This window comes from Moschus berezovskii, chromosome 3, assembly GCF_049115385.1.
Source record: "Moschus berezovskii isolate FMDL1 chromosome 3, NW_MosBer_1.0, whole genome shotgun sequence".
Taxonomy (NCBI): Eukaryota; Metazoa; Chordata; class Mammalia; order Artiodactyla; family Moschidae; genus Moschus; species Moschus berezovskii.
The window spans coordinates 72793264-72809793 of NC_142462.1; the positions used below are offsets into that span (position 1 = coordinate 72793264).

Genomic DNA, 16530 nt, shown 5'->3' on the forward strand with positions numbered 1-16530 from the left:
AACAGCTTCCTACTGTTGATGCCCAACAGTGGTCATGGGTACCTCGGCATCCTTATTGCACTGCCCTGCCCCAACCCCACCACACTCGTGTGAAGAGTCTTTTCATTCGCTTCTCTTCAGAAGTCCCACTTGACTGTATGTTTCCAGCCAAGACCCTGACAGATACACCCCCTTTCTACTGTACAGCGATCTTCCACTTCTTTCAACTCAGTCCTGCTGAGTTTTTAACCAAGGGGATTCTGGGGGCATGGCGTATTCTCATGGGGGAAATGAGCCTTCAAATAAAACACCAAACCTGATAATTCAATATTTTATATATGAAAAATTCTTTTTCCAACATTTGTTCCACTGAATGAGTGCACAGCATTTTCAGGAACTATCTCAGGACTACATCAGTACAAAATAGTTTAAATTAGTCAAACAAAGGAAAATCACTGGTTACCTCGGTGAGTGCCACCACCACAGGGGACAGAGGACAGAGGCAGCAAGGTGGTTACTGCATGACATGAGGACAGGCCAGCAGGCCCAGTGTCCTGCGCAGGGAGAGGCCCCCAGGCCTAAGGCGCTTCCCTCTCCGGGACAGAGGGGTGACAGAAACACATCACTTTGTTTTTGCTCACCTGTTGGGATGACATTTCTGTCTTGGCTACAGTGAGACAACTCGAGTGTGGCTGAGCCATCAGCCCTATTTGCATCTATCTGATAAAAGGATTCAGGGCGGGAAGAGAGGGTGCCATGGGATAGAGTGATGGGAATGAGAAAGAGTAAAGCAGACAATCTTACATGACAAATGCAGAATCAAATTCTCTACTCACGGTACAACATGCCTTATGTTTGGTCCACTGAGTTTCTTTTTAACCTCCAAGTTACCTGGCCAATAGAAGGACCACAAGGTGGGATGTGATTAACCAGAAAAGTGTCTGTGTGTGGGCATGGTATAGACGGCATTACCAGGTGTGTGTGTGTGTGCAGGCATGGTGGGGACTGAGCATTACCAGGTGTGTCTGTGTGCATGTAGGCATGGTGGAGACGGCATTACCAGGGGGGTGTGTGTGTGTGTGTGTGTGTGTGTGTGTGTGTGTGTGTGCATGTAGGCATGGTGGAGACGGCATTACCAGCTGTGTGTGTGTGTGTGTGTGTGTGTGTGTGTGTGTGTGTGCATGTAGGCATGGTGGAGACGGCATTACCAGGTGTGTGTGTGTGTGTGTGTGTGTGTGCATGTAGGCATGGTGGAGACGGCATTACCAGGTGTGTGTGTGTGTGTGTGTGTGTGCATGTAGGCATGGTGGAGACGGCATTACCAGGTGTGTGTGTGTATATAGGCATGGTGGAGACGGCATTACCAGGTGTGTGTGTGTGTGTGTAGGCATGGTGGAGACGGTATTACCAGGTGTGTGTGTATGTGTGTGGGCATGGTAAAGATGGCATTACCAGGTGTGTGTGTGTGTGTGGGCATGGTGGAGACGGCATTACCAGGTGTGTGTGTGTGTGTGTGTGTGGGCATGGTGGAGACGGCATTACCAGGTGTGTGTGTGTGTGTGTGTGGGGGCATGGTGGAGACGTCATTACCAGGTGTGTGTGTGTGTGTGCGCGCGTGTGTGTGTGTGTGTGTGCAGGCATGGTGGGGACTGGGCATTGCCACGTGTGTGTGTGGGGGGCATGGTGGAGACGGCATTACCAGGTCTTATACAGGCTGCTGAGAAGTTTCCTGGGGCTGTCTGGGAATACTGCTGGGGCCTGCCCTCTCTTTTCTAGCCACCTGGAGAACACTTGGAAAACACCAGCAAGTTAAAAACATGTTTAGCCCTCTTTATGTAGATATCCTAGACACATTTTCTTCTGTTCCCTCCAAGATGATTACAACCTCTGTATGATGCTATTTTCCTTTAATAACAAAGCCACCTACCCAGAAGGCTCACAAAACAATAGCTGACAATGCAGCATTTTTAATATTCTACACCACCCATGCTAAGGCCCCCCGCAGTGATTTTATTTAGTATCCCTGGCATCAGCCCGAAATTCTCACCATGTCTGTCAAGCCACCCCGATGTATGTCCCGGGTGCTATGTGGCCCCACTGCGTGCTGACCGTTCCCCTTCTGAGAGGCCCTCGCACCCTCACTGCACGCTCTGCCACAACAGGGGCTCGGTATCACGCAAGTGCCTCGTGTCAGGTTTAGAGTTCATCGTGTTTTGTCTCCTGGTCTTTGAGCTTAAATTCCTCAGCCGTGACCTTCCCATCTCCATTTCTGTCCTGGTTGGTGAACATATTCTTCACGATCATCTCAGCATCGAATCCAGGAGCGAGTTTCCCTTTTCCAGATGCCACCTGGGCATGAATGTACTCTGAGAACTGGAGAGAAAGGGGCAGGTCAGACCATGAGACAGGGGAGCCGAAGACACCAAGCTGGAGCCTGAGTCTGAGTCAGAAGAACAGACAAAATCTTCTGAGCTATACGATCTAGATTTTTTTTCCTCCAGCACGCGCGCTCAGTCACTTCGTCGCATCTAACTCTGCAACCCCCATGGACTGTAGCCCACCAGTCTCCTCTGTCCATGGGATTCTCTAGGCAAGAATACTGGAGTGGGTTTCCATGCCCTCCTCCAGGGAATCTTCCTGACCCAGGGGTAGAACCCATATCTCCTGCATCACCTGCACTGCAAGCAGATTCTTTACCTCTGAGCCACTGGGGATGGCTTTTAACCTCCGCATGCAGGTTAAAAACCTTGGACAAAATTACTATAGGAGTGCTTAGGTTCCAGGCAGCCAGTACCCAGCAGTCATTGGAACTATCCTATTTCCCTAAATCAACACTTAGTTTTCCACCTACAGCTGATCCCCTAACCATCCTTGCCTCTGAAAATTCATTCATTCATACAATAAAAACTTACTGTCTACTGTATGCTGAGCAGCATCCTAGAGCCTAAAGATACATCAATAAACAAACAAAACATCCTGCTCTTGTAATTCTAGCATACACTAGTGGAAAAGATACACTATTAAAAAGGAACATTTAGAATACTATGCAAACACTAAAAAAGGAACATTTAAAAGGTAAGTAAACTACATATTAAGTTAGAAAGTAAAATGCTCCAGAGAAACAAAAGAGTCGAGCCAAGTCAGGAAGATCAAGACGACAGCATGTACGGAGGCTTAAAGGAAGTGAGGGAACAAGCCCAACAGTTACCTAGGGGAAATGTCTGCTGAGCAGAGAACAGCCAGTGCCAAGGCCCCGGGTGGACACATGTCCAGTGTGCTTACAGCACAGCAAAGGGAGAGTCAGTGGAGTGGAGGGGACAGCGAGTAGGTGGTGGAGGGCCTTGTGGGGCCCTTGTGGGCCACTGCAAAGACTTTGAAAATAAAGGGATATACGGTTAGGCCAACCAATACGGCTATTCTCTTACTGCTCGGCCAGCCCTTGCTTCACCTACACCCTACTCACAAGAAACCCTGCCCCAGCTAGTGATTACTCTCCACTTTATGCCAGAACAGCTCCACCTGCTAGTTTATTAAAGGGAAATATCTGCCCTCATGACGGTCTTAACCTGAGGACCTGTGAGGGTTGTGTCCTAGCTGCTAGTTTCCTGGGTAACTGATGAGCCAACCTGACATTAATTCCCTTATTAATGGTAGCCTCCTTCTCCCCCAGGCAGCAAAGGTTCCTGCTATGTCCTATCTGCCATACACCGTGGGGGTGTCACTCCAGGACCTTTGCTGCAGACACGGAAGATCCCTGTTCAATAAGTTGTTGATGTCTCTGTCACCATCTCCAGGCTCTTTCTGCAGTCTCCAGGCTGGACAACCACAAGGCTTTGGGGCCTGTGGGATGCTGCCTGACAGGAGGCTTCTGCAGAGTTCTGAGATGAAGTGGGCCCTGCTCCAACTCACGTTTTAGAAGGACCACTCTGGCCACTGTGAGGGGCAAGGGTGTGAGCAGGAAGACCTCTGCAGAGGTCCAAGCGGGAGATGACGGACACTGGATTGAAGTGCTATGGAGCAGAGGTGGTGAGAAGTGGTCAGGTTCTGGGTATATTTTCAAGAAAGAGCGAGAATAATTTCCTGATGGATTTAATCTAGCCTGTGGGAGGAAGAGAGGAGAGACGACTGGGTGCTCTCACCTGAGCAACTGGAAGGGAAGTGCTGCCATCTAATGGGATGGGAAAGGCTTTGGGTGAAGCAAGTTTGGGGGTGGATGTTGGGGGTTCAGTGAATGACGATGTCAAGTGGGCAGCTGACACCTTAGTGTGAAGAGGACAGAAGACAGGCCCGGAGCTGCCAATCGGGAAGCCAAGACGATAAAGCCTTAGGATGGGAGGGGGTCACCAAGGGATGACGTTAAAGGGGAGGAGAGCAAAGTTCAGGACTCAGCCTGGGGCCCTCCACGCTGAAAACCCCTGGGAGAAGCAGCTACCAGTGAGGCAGAGGGAACCTGGAGAAACTGTGAGGCGGAAGCCAGGAAAGAAGGCGTCTCAAAAAGGAAACAGCTGTGCTAAAGTAAGCTTGAGAACTGACCACTGGGTTCAGTGCCTGAGCAAGAAACCAAGTTCAGTGGCGTGGAGGATAAAAACCCACCAGGACTGGTGTAAAAGAGATTAGGAGGAAAGGAGCTGGAGGCAGGAAGGACAGACAACTCTTGAGGCTTCTGCTGTAAAGAAAGCAAAAAAAATTAATGGAAAGATACATCAATAAGGGAAAACAGCAGCATGCTCTTAAGCTAATGGGAATGGTCCAGCAGTTGGGGAAATGTGGATGATAGAAGAGAGAAGGGGAAAAGGTTGGAGCCACATCCTTGAACAAGGAGATGGAAACAGGCAGAGACCTGAAACTCCCCAGAGCTGCGACAAGACAAAACTCTCTTGCCCAGCTCCACAAAGGGGTGTCTCATACAGGAGAAACAACACAGGATCTAGATGATCAAGACATCTACAAACCACTGGATGGCTGTGCAAACGTGGGCAAGCCATTTACCTTCTCTGTGCACAGCTGTTTTCTTCTGAAAAATAGGGGTGATTACATGGCTGTCATGAGGGCCAAGCAAGATAATATATGTGAAAAACACTTAGCACCATGCAGGCCACAGTGAGCACCCAGGAATGAAGAACAGAGTCCAGATCTGTGAGCCATGGAATCAAGCCCTGAACTTCTCAGGGCCTCAGTTTCTTCAAAGAGGAACTGTGAGCTTCGACTTAGAGGATTTAGTGTGTGTGCACAAGCGCCTGACACACGAGCGTGCAGTTTACAGATCACAAGAAGCAAGCAGCGGTATCCTCACTCTGAGTGGGTTCACATTCAGGATGGATGCTCCAGCCCAGGGAGTTTCCCTGAGCTCCTTGGGCCCCACTTCTATTCAACAAGGTCAGTTACCTCTTCCAGGAGGACTTCTCCATCACCATCCTTGTCGATCTCTTCAAAGAGGTTGGCTGACACCTCGCCATTCCATACGAACATGTACCCCTCTGGCAGGCCAGCTATGAGCTCCAGCAGCTCGATGTCAAACACCAGCACGGCACTGCCGGGCACTTCTCCATCTGCCACAGGACAGGGGTAGAGGTGGCGTTAACAACAAGGCAGCGAGCACGCCCCAACACCCAGGCTCCAGCTGCCTCATGGATCTCTTGTAACAGAGGCATCTCTTATGACAGCAAAAAAGTTCAGCCTCAGCAAGTGGTTTTTCCAAACTGTAGGTAGTGAGTCTCAAATCAATTTAAAGAATGGTGACCAACGTTTTTTTAAATTAGGGATAGAATAAAATCACAGTACATTATACATAGAAAGGATAGATATTTTATGAAACTTAGTTTTAATCATATAAAACTAAATCTATACATATTATTGTTGTTGCTCAGTCACTAAGTCGTGTCCAACTCTGTGACCCCATGGACTGTAGCCCACCAGACTCTTGTATCTGTGGGGTTCTCCAGGCAAGAATACTGGAGTGGGTTGCCATTCCTTTCTCCAGAGGATCTTCCCGGAGCAGGGATCAAACCCTCAGCTGCTGCATTGGCTGGCAGGTTCTTTACCACTGAGCCACCAGGAAAGCCCATATGTATACATATACTAGGTATAAATTGTATGCTTATGCATAACACTAATTGGGAGATAAAATGTAATTCTTACCTGTGTGTCTTGGTGAAAAGAAGTTTAAAAGCAACTAGCAGAGACTACAATGGTAGAACTTTTGAATAAATTTAACCACAGAACTTTAAGAATAATACATTATGCCTTAAAATCATGAGCCATGATATGATTTGTAAACACAAATTCTAGAACAGTATATATAGTATGGGCCCAAAATAACTTAGAAGTATGTGACTATAAATAAATGTAATGTGCATTATTTTAAATTATATATTGTAATTATATGTCATGGGAGTATGGTCTTACAGGATACATTTTTTTTAAGTGTTTTTTCTCAGACTGGGGAAAACAGCATAGAGTATATCTTCTCCAATTATTTAAAAATTTTGAAAAAATCAATCCAAAGTGCCTATCACTTCTGTAAATTAGCATTTCCCATCTCCTCCATCTCCAGACAGCAGAAGTACAAGAACTGAAAAAGAAGAGGTTCCCACCAACCCCCACGAGGAGGGTTCATTTTGGCCAAAATCATGAATCAAACCATAATAGCTGTGAGGGCAACATACCACCAGTATTTACAGCACTTGACACCAATCTTTTCTACAAGGAAATCTCCTTAGATAGCTTACAGGTTCAGCATTCCACTGTCCCAGGAAACAGTTTCCCAAGGAAGCACCTAGCTCACCTGGGAAGCCCTTTCGGTGACATTTCCCACATGTGGGTTTGAAGAGTCAACGGTTTTGTTTTTGTTTTTTCCACAGAAACCCCTGCTTAATCCCATTAACATGGCACTCACACCAAATTCATGGGGTTTTGAAACAAAAATGCTAATGACTTGAATAAAAACCACAGATTTTCTGGGTTGGGGTTTTAAATGGAAGAAGCATATTGTGTTAGTACCTCAAAAAGCACAAAATACAAACAATGACCATGTCCCAGATGCCTTTTACTACTGTTACAGACTCACCCACGCCAGCCTCGCCGTAGCCCAGGTGGGGAGGAATGATCACAGTCCGCTTCTCTCCAACGCACATCTCTCTGAGACCCATATCCATTCCCAACACGACCTGTCCAGATCCTAAAACGATGTTATACGTTTTGCCTAAATTCCACCTGAAAAGGAAACAGAAGAATATCTGGTTATTCATGCTCACTGGTACTTGAGCACGTCCTCCTGAGAACATGTCACTTCTGTGATCTTCCTGCCAAAGATACAGAACCCCTGTGGAATCAGAAGGACACAAACCCACACTGAGGGACAGTCTGCAAAACAACCAGCCTGTAATCGTCAAAGGTTTCAAGGTGAAGATCAAGGGACGACTGAGGAACTGGTTGAGAGTTTGGGGCATATGGCAATGAATCCTCTTGCTATAAAAGACCTTACAGGAACATTTGGCAAAGCAAGTGGGATGTGCGTAAATGCCTGCTAAGTCACTAAGTTTTAGTCAGTGTTCTGAAATTTTAGTCAGAAATTTTCATGAAAATTTTAAAAATATGTAATGTAGTTAAGACCCACATTTGCATTCAGCAAGACCTGAGTCTGAATCCTGGTTCTGCCACTTAATTTGACAGAATTTTTTTACAGTTTCTTCATCTATAAAACAGAAACAATAACAGCGTATCGCACAGGACATTCTAAATAGCAAATAATATGCTTGGCACAGAGGAAAGCAAGCATCAAAAGCTCAATAAATGGACAGCCTTGAGTGCGACAGGCTTGTGCCTATAACACTCTGACTCTAGAATAATAACAGTTAACTTGGGCCATGGTTTAAATGAGCCTTGATGCCCAAAATCCCAAGGGAATCCAAATAAAAGTCACCTCAATCAGTACTGAAAGTAAATCTATTCTCAAATTGATGCACTATCACTTCCTAAAAGCAAACAACGGGAATATTCTTCAAATCCAAAGAAGAAATGCCTCCTGGCTATCTTGGTGCCCCCTTGATATCCATCACCTGGTGGTGACAAGGAAAGTACCGCCCCTTTGGTCACCTCCCCTTCTCAGGCTTCCTAGCCTCCCGCAGGCTAAGGGCCAAAACAGCGTTTGCCTCTGTCCTACCTGGGGTGAAAGGGAAACAAAGCCAGTTGCAGCACACTGGATGCCTTGGCTCCAGGCCTGAGGGAAGGCTCACCCTCTGCCCTACCCCAACACAACCCCTCCTTTGTCAGCAGCACAGAGGCGCCCTCACGCTGCCTCTCGCCAGGTACCCTGGACAACTTCCCATGGGACTATTGGGTTTCAAAATCTTACAGAATATGCAAGAACTCATTGAGTTATCAAATAACAAGTGTTTATTCTTTTCCGAGGCCAGTTTCAACACACATGAAGAGAACCCTCCAAGCAAGCAACTTTATTCTTTTCTGAGGCCAGTTTCAACACACATGAAGAGAACCGTCTAAGCAAGCAACTTGCTTTTCCGTGTCATCTCTGAAAACCCAGCTCATTCCTTTCCCTCAAGCCATCCTTTTATTTTTGATTTGCCAGTTTTTGTCTCAGACATTCTTCTCATTCCTTCTCTGTATTCCCGGCTTCCGATTCGGTGCAAGCTTCCTGCTTCCTGCCTACAGGCAACCCTCTCTGACTCTCCACCCACGTTCCCCTCTCTCCCGTCCTTCACAGACTCTCCCAGTCCCCACCAATGAGCAACAACAGCAGCACCTGCCAAGCTGCCAATAGAGCCCACGTGGGCGTGGGGTGGGGCCAGACCCCGTCCTCCAGAAGAAGCTCCTCCCACACACAGGTAAGCCTTCTCCTGCCGCACTTCCCACGACCCTGTTACTCTGAAACTTCCACCCAGAAGAGAACCCGCAGGGACGCCCAGACACTGCTCTTTCGTGTCAGTGTACACGTGACACAAACGACTCCAGTGGTTCAGAATGGAGTCTCTGGGAAGAGGAAGGAGCGTCACGTGGCTCCTGCATGCTCTGTTCGAATATTGTGCATCCGCCAAACACGCCTCAGAAGCAGGAAGAGGGATTCCCCCACCCCACAAGAGACGCATATCCTGATCCACCAAAGAAGAAACTCCTTTGTTCATTTCCCACCCCCACTTCCCCTTTCCAAAGCTGTCGGAGCACCAACAATAGGAACGTCAGCCCCAGCAATGACAGCTGGCCATCGACCTTACAGAGACTGTCCTAACCTTGTTTTCCCATGCACAAGCTCACTGAACCCAGAACAAATGCAAGCCATGCTTCTTCCCCACTGTCCTCCACAAGTTTCAAATCATTAGTGCAGTGAGGTTTGTTGTAAGCTAGATTCTCCTGTAAATCTGGGCCCCAGGAGCTAGAGCATATTTCACTGATTCTATAATGCATATTTTTTCACATTTTAATTTCTCTTGATTTGAGATACATCTTACAACAGACATCATGTTGTTATTTTTTGACAGCATTCTTAGTTTCTTGAGATACATAAAATGATGCTTCTAACAACCAACACAGTTTAAATCTGATGAAATACATTAAATGCTTTAGGTCTCATAGCACCAGAGAGAATGCTCTGAGGAGTATGTCCCTCAAGCTCTCCACACTCTGTCACCTGAAGCTAGAAGACAAAGGGATGGGTGAGAAGGAGATAAGACCCTCTCCATCTAGAACAAATGCAGTAGCACATATTTTTATGAAGCTGTCCTTTATTCTTAAGACTAAACTTAGGACTCTAAGCCAGGCTCAGTACAAAAATGGATGTACTTATATGGAGACACAAAGAAAGGCTGAAAATGTTTCCTTCCCAAAGAGAATAGCATATTACCTTGGCTCAGATGGTAAAGAATCCGCCTATAATCCTGGAGACCTGGGTTCGATCACTGGGTTGGGAAGATCCCCTGGAGAAGGGAACAGTTATCCACTCCTGTATTCTGGCCTGGACAGAGGAGTCTGGCAGGCTACAGTCCATAGGGTCGCAGAGTTGGACATGACTGAGCGACTTTCACTTTCATAGATACTCTAAAGATTCAGATACATAAGGGGCAAAGCTCCTTTTACCTGCATGATACTAGTATACACTGTTGATTCCTAGTAATATGGTTTTAGATTCATCTCAATTAACATTTATAAAATACTTCCTGTGTGTTACATTCTGGGCTAAGTGTAAGGAGTAAAAAGATGAATAAACATGTTGAGTATCTAAGGTATTCAGACCAGCAACAGTGATAGAAACAAAAACAACTAAGGTGTGTGTGCATGCTCAATCTCTAAGTTGTGTCCGATTCTTAGTGATTCCATGAACTGTAGCCCACCAGGCTCCTCTGTCCATCGGACTTCCCAGGTGAGAATACTGGAGTGGGTTGCCATTTCCTCCTCCAGGAGATCTTCCTGACCCAGGGATCAAACCCACGTCTCCAGCATTGACAGGCAAATTCTTTATAGCTGAGCCACTTGGGAAGCCCCCGACTAAAAGGCAGGTAATACATAAAACATTATGAGACTACAGAAGTGAGAACAGTTGATTCTTCCTAGGAACTAGGCAAAGACCTTGTGAAAAGGGAAGGCACTTAGACCAGAGCTGAAGTTAGCCAGAAGGAAGGATGAAAGCAGTGTACATCCTGCACCGCAGCACATGGCACCCCTGGGAGGCGGAAGATGGACCTCAGCAGAAGATGAGACTGGTGAGGCAGAACGGAGCTGACAAGAGAGTCTTGTGTGCCTCCAGAGAGACTCGAGTTTGGATTTTATCTGTGGGTTAATTTTTAAAGTCAATAGTTAGGAGATCTTTTCAGACAGTTTCAAGGGGACAAGATGAGACCGTTCAGAGGGAACTCTTAGAACAATGTATTGGAGTAGTGATGTACACTTAAGATACACAGTGCAAAAGGCATGAAAGTAAAAGCCCTCAATGAGTATCTGGGGAAAAGAAAAGGGAGGCCACGGGAATACCAACTGTGATCTGCCAGGCTCACACCCCACTGGTCCCTGCTGCCCTTACGTGGAATCCAGCAGGGTCCCGTCCAGAAGTGAGGCGTTGTAGTGATACTTGAGGTAATCCCCTTTCTTACTCAGCACTGAGCAGTCAGGGGGCTTGTAGTGGGAGGTGATGCTGATGGAATCTGACGGGTTGTGAAAGTCAATCACGTGGATGTCAAACACCAGCACAGCCGAGCCAGGTATGTTCCCTAGAGGACAGACACAGGGAATCAGAATAGGAGCGGCACACCTGACTCCATGGTGTCACCAGCTATTCCTCACAGACCTCAGTGAGAAACACAGGGACCCAGCTATATAATCCTAGGGATGCTGGAAGAACAAAGCTAGAAGGGCTGTTAAAATGTAAACTAACTCAGTTTTATAGATGGGGAAACTGAGGCACAGATTTGTCCAGGGTCCACAGTCAGGAGCACAGTTTGGACTAAAAGTCAAGACACTGCACTACTGCCCCATGGAATGGTTAAGACTGAAAGACTTACAGCTAAGTTCATCAGAGATTAGAAAACTAAAGCTCAGCCGAGTTAACACTTGCCCCGCTCCTGCTAGAAAAGGTGAGATAAGAAAATCAGTTATAGAATGAAAATCACTTTAGTGCCCTACCACTGCTCAAGAGAAACAAAACCAACAGTAACTTCATGGGGGAAAGTTCAGCTCAGTCGCTGAGTTGTGTCCGACTCTTTGTGACCCCATGGGCTGCAGCACGCCAGGCTTCCCTGTCCATCACCAGTTCCCAGAACTTGCTCACACTCATGTCCATTGAGTTGGTGATGCTATCCAACCATCTCATCCTCTGTCGTCCCCTTCTCCTCCTGCCTTCAATCTTTCCCAGCATCAGGGTCTTTCCCAGCATCAGCATCATGGGGGAAAACACCTAGCTAAAACTGGCCCATATACACCCCTTAAGATATACCACACCTAACAGTTCACAAAGTGCTTTATGACACGTCCTGTTCTACACAAAGTTATTGCACTTCCACTTTTGAGAATGTTATCTCACATCTGTGAATAATATTTTACACTGTGTGTGTGTGTGTGTGTGTGCTAAGTCACTTCAGTCGTGTCTGACTCTTTGTGACCCAATGAACCATAGCCTGCCAGGCTGCTCTGTCCATGGGATACTCCAGGCAAGAATAGTGGAGTGGGTAGCCATGCTCTCCTCCAGGAGATCTTCCGATCCAGGGATTGAACCCTCATCTCTTACATATCCTGCAATGGCAGGCAGGTCCTTTACCACTAGCGCCACCTGGGAAGCCCGTTTTACACTCTACAAAGCATTTTTCACATTCATTCTCTTATTAAATCTCTGCAGCAACCTTGTTGGGTAAATATTGTCACAAATTCAGGAACAGCAGTTCCTGCATGAATTTAATGACAGCTTCTAGGGAGGCATCAGTTGTTAACCACACTTCCCAAATCACTTCAGAATTTAAATGTAAAAGATTTGTAAACAGTAATACTGAGAATCAAGAATGTATAATATTTTCATTAGCATTTTGCAGACAAGCAAACCAACTCATATATAACTTGTTCAAGAAAATAACACAGCTATCAACAGAATTCAGTAGAAATACGTGAACATCAACAGCCCCTCCTCACCCCACAGATCTTCCAACTCCCACCATGTACTTTTCTGTTTTTTGTCTGCTTTCTCTCTAACACATACTTAATGGGTAGGTGCTTATTAAGTACCAGGCATTCTTATAAGTGCTTTAGATGTATTAGTTTATTTAATTCTCGTTCTAATCATATATTCCCAACCTACAGATGAGGAAACCGAGGCACAGGTTTAGACACCTTCCCAAAGTTACCAAGGTGTAATTAGAGAAGCTTGTGCGTCTACAGCAGAACACAGGTGCCTGATATTCACTAGTGATGGGGAGTTGCTGATGTGAGCAGTAACAGGAGCAAGGATCTTTTTCATAGGAACCAGGTACTGCAAACTGCCATAGGAAAGTGCTCAGAAACCAGAGTCAAGGGCAGCTCTCTGCAGGGAACAGGACACACTAACAGGGGTGAGTGGCTGTGGAGCCATCTCAGTGGTTTCTCAATCTTGGTTACCCCCTACAATTGACTGGAATGAACCTTGAAAACATTATGCTCTGACATAGAAAGACAAATATTGTATGTTTTCAATTATAGGAGACACTTGGAATAGGCAAACTCATGGAGACAGAAAGTAGAATGATGGTTCCCATGGGCTGGAGGGAGAGAGGGTAATGGAGAGTTTGGGATGATGGAAAAGTTCTGGGTACAGACAATGGTGATGGTTATACCACATTGTGAATATATTCAATGGCATAGAACTGTAAACTTAAGAAAGTGTTTAAATGGTAAATATATACATTTTACCACAATAAAAATTAATTCACCACATTCACAGAATAAAAGAAAAAATCATGATGACCTGAAAAAAAAATCACCTGGGTGCCCCTCTAAGGTTCAGATCTAGCTTATCTAGTGCAGTGGTCTGTCTCAGTCTTGGGTGCTATCAGGATGTCCTGGAGAACTTGGTGAAAACACAAAGGGCCAGGACTTTTCCCATGCAGCACCTTTGGTTCTGTAATCTTTTAGCTGTCAGGTGATTCTCTTCTGTGATATGCACCAACGTTTAAGAACAGCTGAACTAGGGTGGTGCCAGGCATAGTATTGTTCTGTTTTGTTTCCCAGGGGTTTTGTGCTGTTTTGTTTTGCCCCTCTAAGGGGCAGCCAAGTTTAAGGAACGCTGTGCTAAATGGTCTATAAGTGAGCAGCTGATGCCATTTAGGAAGCCCTTGAATCATGGTGCTGGAGAAGACTCTTGAGAGTCCCTTGGACTGCAAGGAGATCAAACCAGTCCATCTTAAAGGAAATCAACCCTGAATATTCATTGGAAGGACTGATGCTGAAGCTGAAGCTCCAGTACTTTGACTACCTGATGCAAAGAGTCAACCAGGGAACAGACCTTGATGCTGGGAAAGATTGAAGGCAAAAGGAGAAGAGAGCAGCAAAGGATGAAATGGTTAGATAGCATCACTGACTCAAGAGACATGAATTTGAGCAAACTCCAAGAGATACTGAAGGACAGGAAAGCCTGGCATGCTGCAGTTCATGGGGTCGCAAAGAGTTGGGCACGACTGAGCAACTGAACAACATCTCCATGAAGAGGACCGGGCTGCAGGCCATGGTTGGTGTAGAAAATTGGTGGAAAAGAAGGCTGCATCTTGAGCAGATCCATTAACTTCTCTGCAGAAAGCATGAGGATGAAGCCCAGAAAGGGACAAGGACCTGATGGCACTGGGCCAATGCAAATTTAACCTCCCTGTGCCAACTGTATGACTGAACTACACTCAAGATGGCTTGCTCTCTGTGCTGCCCCTGCTTGACCAAGTCCTGCTAATCAGTAACTGCCTACATGCGTGGCCTGTACCAGATGCTGGTTTACTTAGTAACTGATGATGAGCCAGCCTGATGACAGTTCACCCGATAAATGGTGGCCTCTTCTCCCCAGTGTAGGGGAGCAAAATTTACCACCCCAAAACATCTCTGTGACATGTGGATTATTTCAAGTTGAGAGTAAGACCCAAAAGACTCAAACAAAAACCCTCCTTTTTATCTCCTACTTAACTGCCTAAAGAATGTAGATAGAGGACCTGTTCAGGGGTAAGAGGTTGGGGAGCTATCATCATAGATAACTACAGTATGAATTAGGTGTGTAGACAGGGAGGAAACTAGCAATCTGATAGTTAAAATTTCCCTCAGGTCCCAATGTCTGTGTGGCCCAACAAATATCTGTATACCTAACACTTGCTTTACTTTCTCCAGGTCAATCACCTTCCTCCCTTTTGAAGTCTGAAAACACTACACCCAACATCCTCTTCTGTCTTTAGCTAAAGGTTATGTTAAGGCGAGGGCTTCAGACATTTTGGTGAGTTACTCAGTTTCCTTAGATTCCTCCCATATATACATGTCCTTAAACTTTGATTTTCTCCTGTTAATCTGTCTCATATCAATTTAATTCTTAGAAGCCAGAAGAACCTAGAAGCATAGAGGAAATGATTTTCCTCCCCATTACCAGCAAACTTGAAATCCAGCTTTTCATTATGGCACCAGCCTCCTCTTTGAATAAACCCATAACCAATGCAGAAAAGTAGTCGTCAATTTTCTCCAGTAGATAAGCCTCCTCAAGAAGAGACACAGATGACACAAAATAAAGCCGACTTGCACTTTGGGCCAGAAGGAGCTCTGCGACTCCTTGGAAGCATGGGTTTCCTCTGAGAGCTCTGGGACTTCTGGTTGGAGTCCTCAGTTCTCCATATATGGGTATCAACAAGTCAGAGCCTAATGGAAAGGCATTCTTCCCCTCTGCGTGTGACACAAGCAGCAAGAGTCCTGGGTCCAATTCAGCTCCATACTAATTAGCTATTATGGCCTCCAGCAAATGACTCAACCTCTTTGGGCCTCGTGTTCTTAACTGAGAACTGTTTTGAAGTTTGAACGAGTTCATATATATATATATATGAAGTCTTTGAGAGTATGGGTCAAACATTAGCTTCTCTTTTAACTTTTGAAAAAGAGTGCTTAAAAGAAAATGTGCTTAAGAGAGGGGGAGATATATGTATATTAATAGCTGATTCATGCTGTTATACAGCAAAAACTAACAAACATTATAAAACAATTATCCTCCAATTTAAAAAAAAAAGGTAATGTGGAAGTTGGGGGGCAGAAAACCATTGAGGAAGTGATGCTTCCACAACCCTGCAGTAGAATTTATTCTCCACTTCAGGGTTGGGAACATACCCAGGCGCTCTAAATTTAGGGCTGAACCCCATGGAACAAAGCAGACAGCAAAAAGGGCCAAAGCCTTTACAGAAGACCTGACCACTCCCCTCCATCAACCCTGTAAGAGAACATAACTGCAACAAAATTAAATGCTGATGAGTTGGAGAACCCATGAAGAGCCCAGCATTTCTTCCTTCCGCAAATATTCCCGACACTGTGGTACGCGGTAAGGAAGCTACAGACTTCCTCTGTGTCCTGACACCCTTCTAAGGTCAGTCCCTCCATGATTAAAGTTAGCTCCTGTGCAAATCCTGCAGAAGGCTAGAGGCACTTGTTAACCAACAGGTCAGAGACATATCCTGTGCAAGAGCACCTGGGTGTTACTTGCCAGGGTGCCCCTCCCTCCGTGGCAACACATGATTCAGGGTGAAGCAGCCTCATTCCCAGAAAATTTATGAGACTTCAAGTGCTTCCCAGAACTTTATATAATTCTTTGCAAAACTATCTCATACTTGAGAGAAAGCCAAAAGGAGAAAAATAATTTAACCAAATGTTTTCCATCAGCATATTCTTCTTAGGGAAAGGAAGAATTAGTTCTAAGGGCATAACCAAACAGGGTACTCTGAAAGTATTTGTTTATTCCTGTATGTATTTATCTAGAAGTAGACATTTGCATGGGGCTTCCCTGGTAGCTCAGCAGTAAAGAATCTACCTGCAGTGCAGGAGGTGTAGGAGCTTCGGGTTCAATCCCTAGGTTGGAAAGAT

The 16530-nt window shown here is 45.8% G+C and overlaps 1 protein-coding gene across 1 annotated transcript in view; it reads right to left on the reverse strand.

The window, feature by feature from the left end:
- Positions 1–294: 294 nt before the first annotated feature.
- Positions 295–16530, reverse strand: part of FKBP9 (FKBP prolyl isomerase 9) — a 43504-nt gene continuing 27268 nt past the window's right edge. The window contains exons 7-10 of the mRNA XM_055420903.2: positions 11009–11195; positions 7046–7191; positions 5365–5528; positions 295–2352 (exon numbers count right to left, since the gene is read on the reverse strand). Coding sequence (XP_055276878.2) covers positions 2176–2352; positions 5365–5528; positions 7046–7191; positions 11009–11195 — 674 coding nt within the window. The 3' untranslated portion in view covers positions 295–2175. The remainder of the gene's footprint in view (positions 2353–5364; positions 5529–7045; positions 7192–11008; positions 11196–16530) is intronic.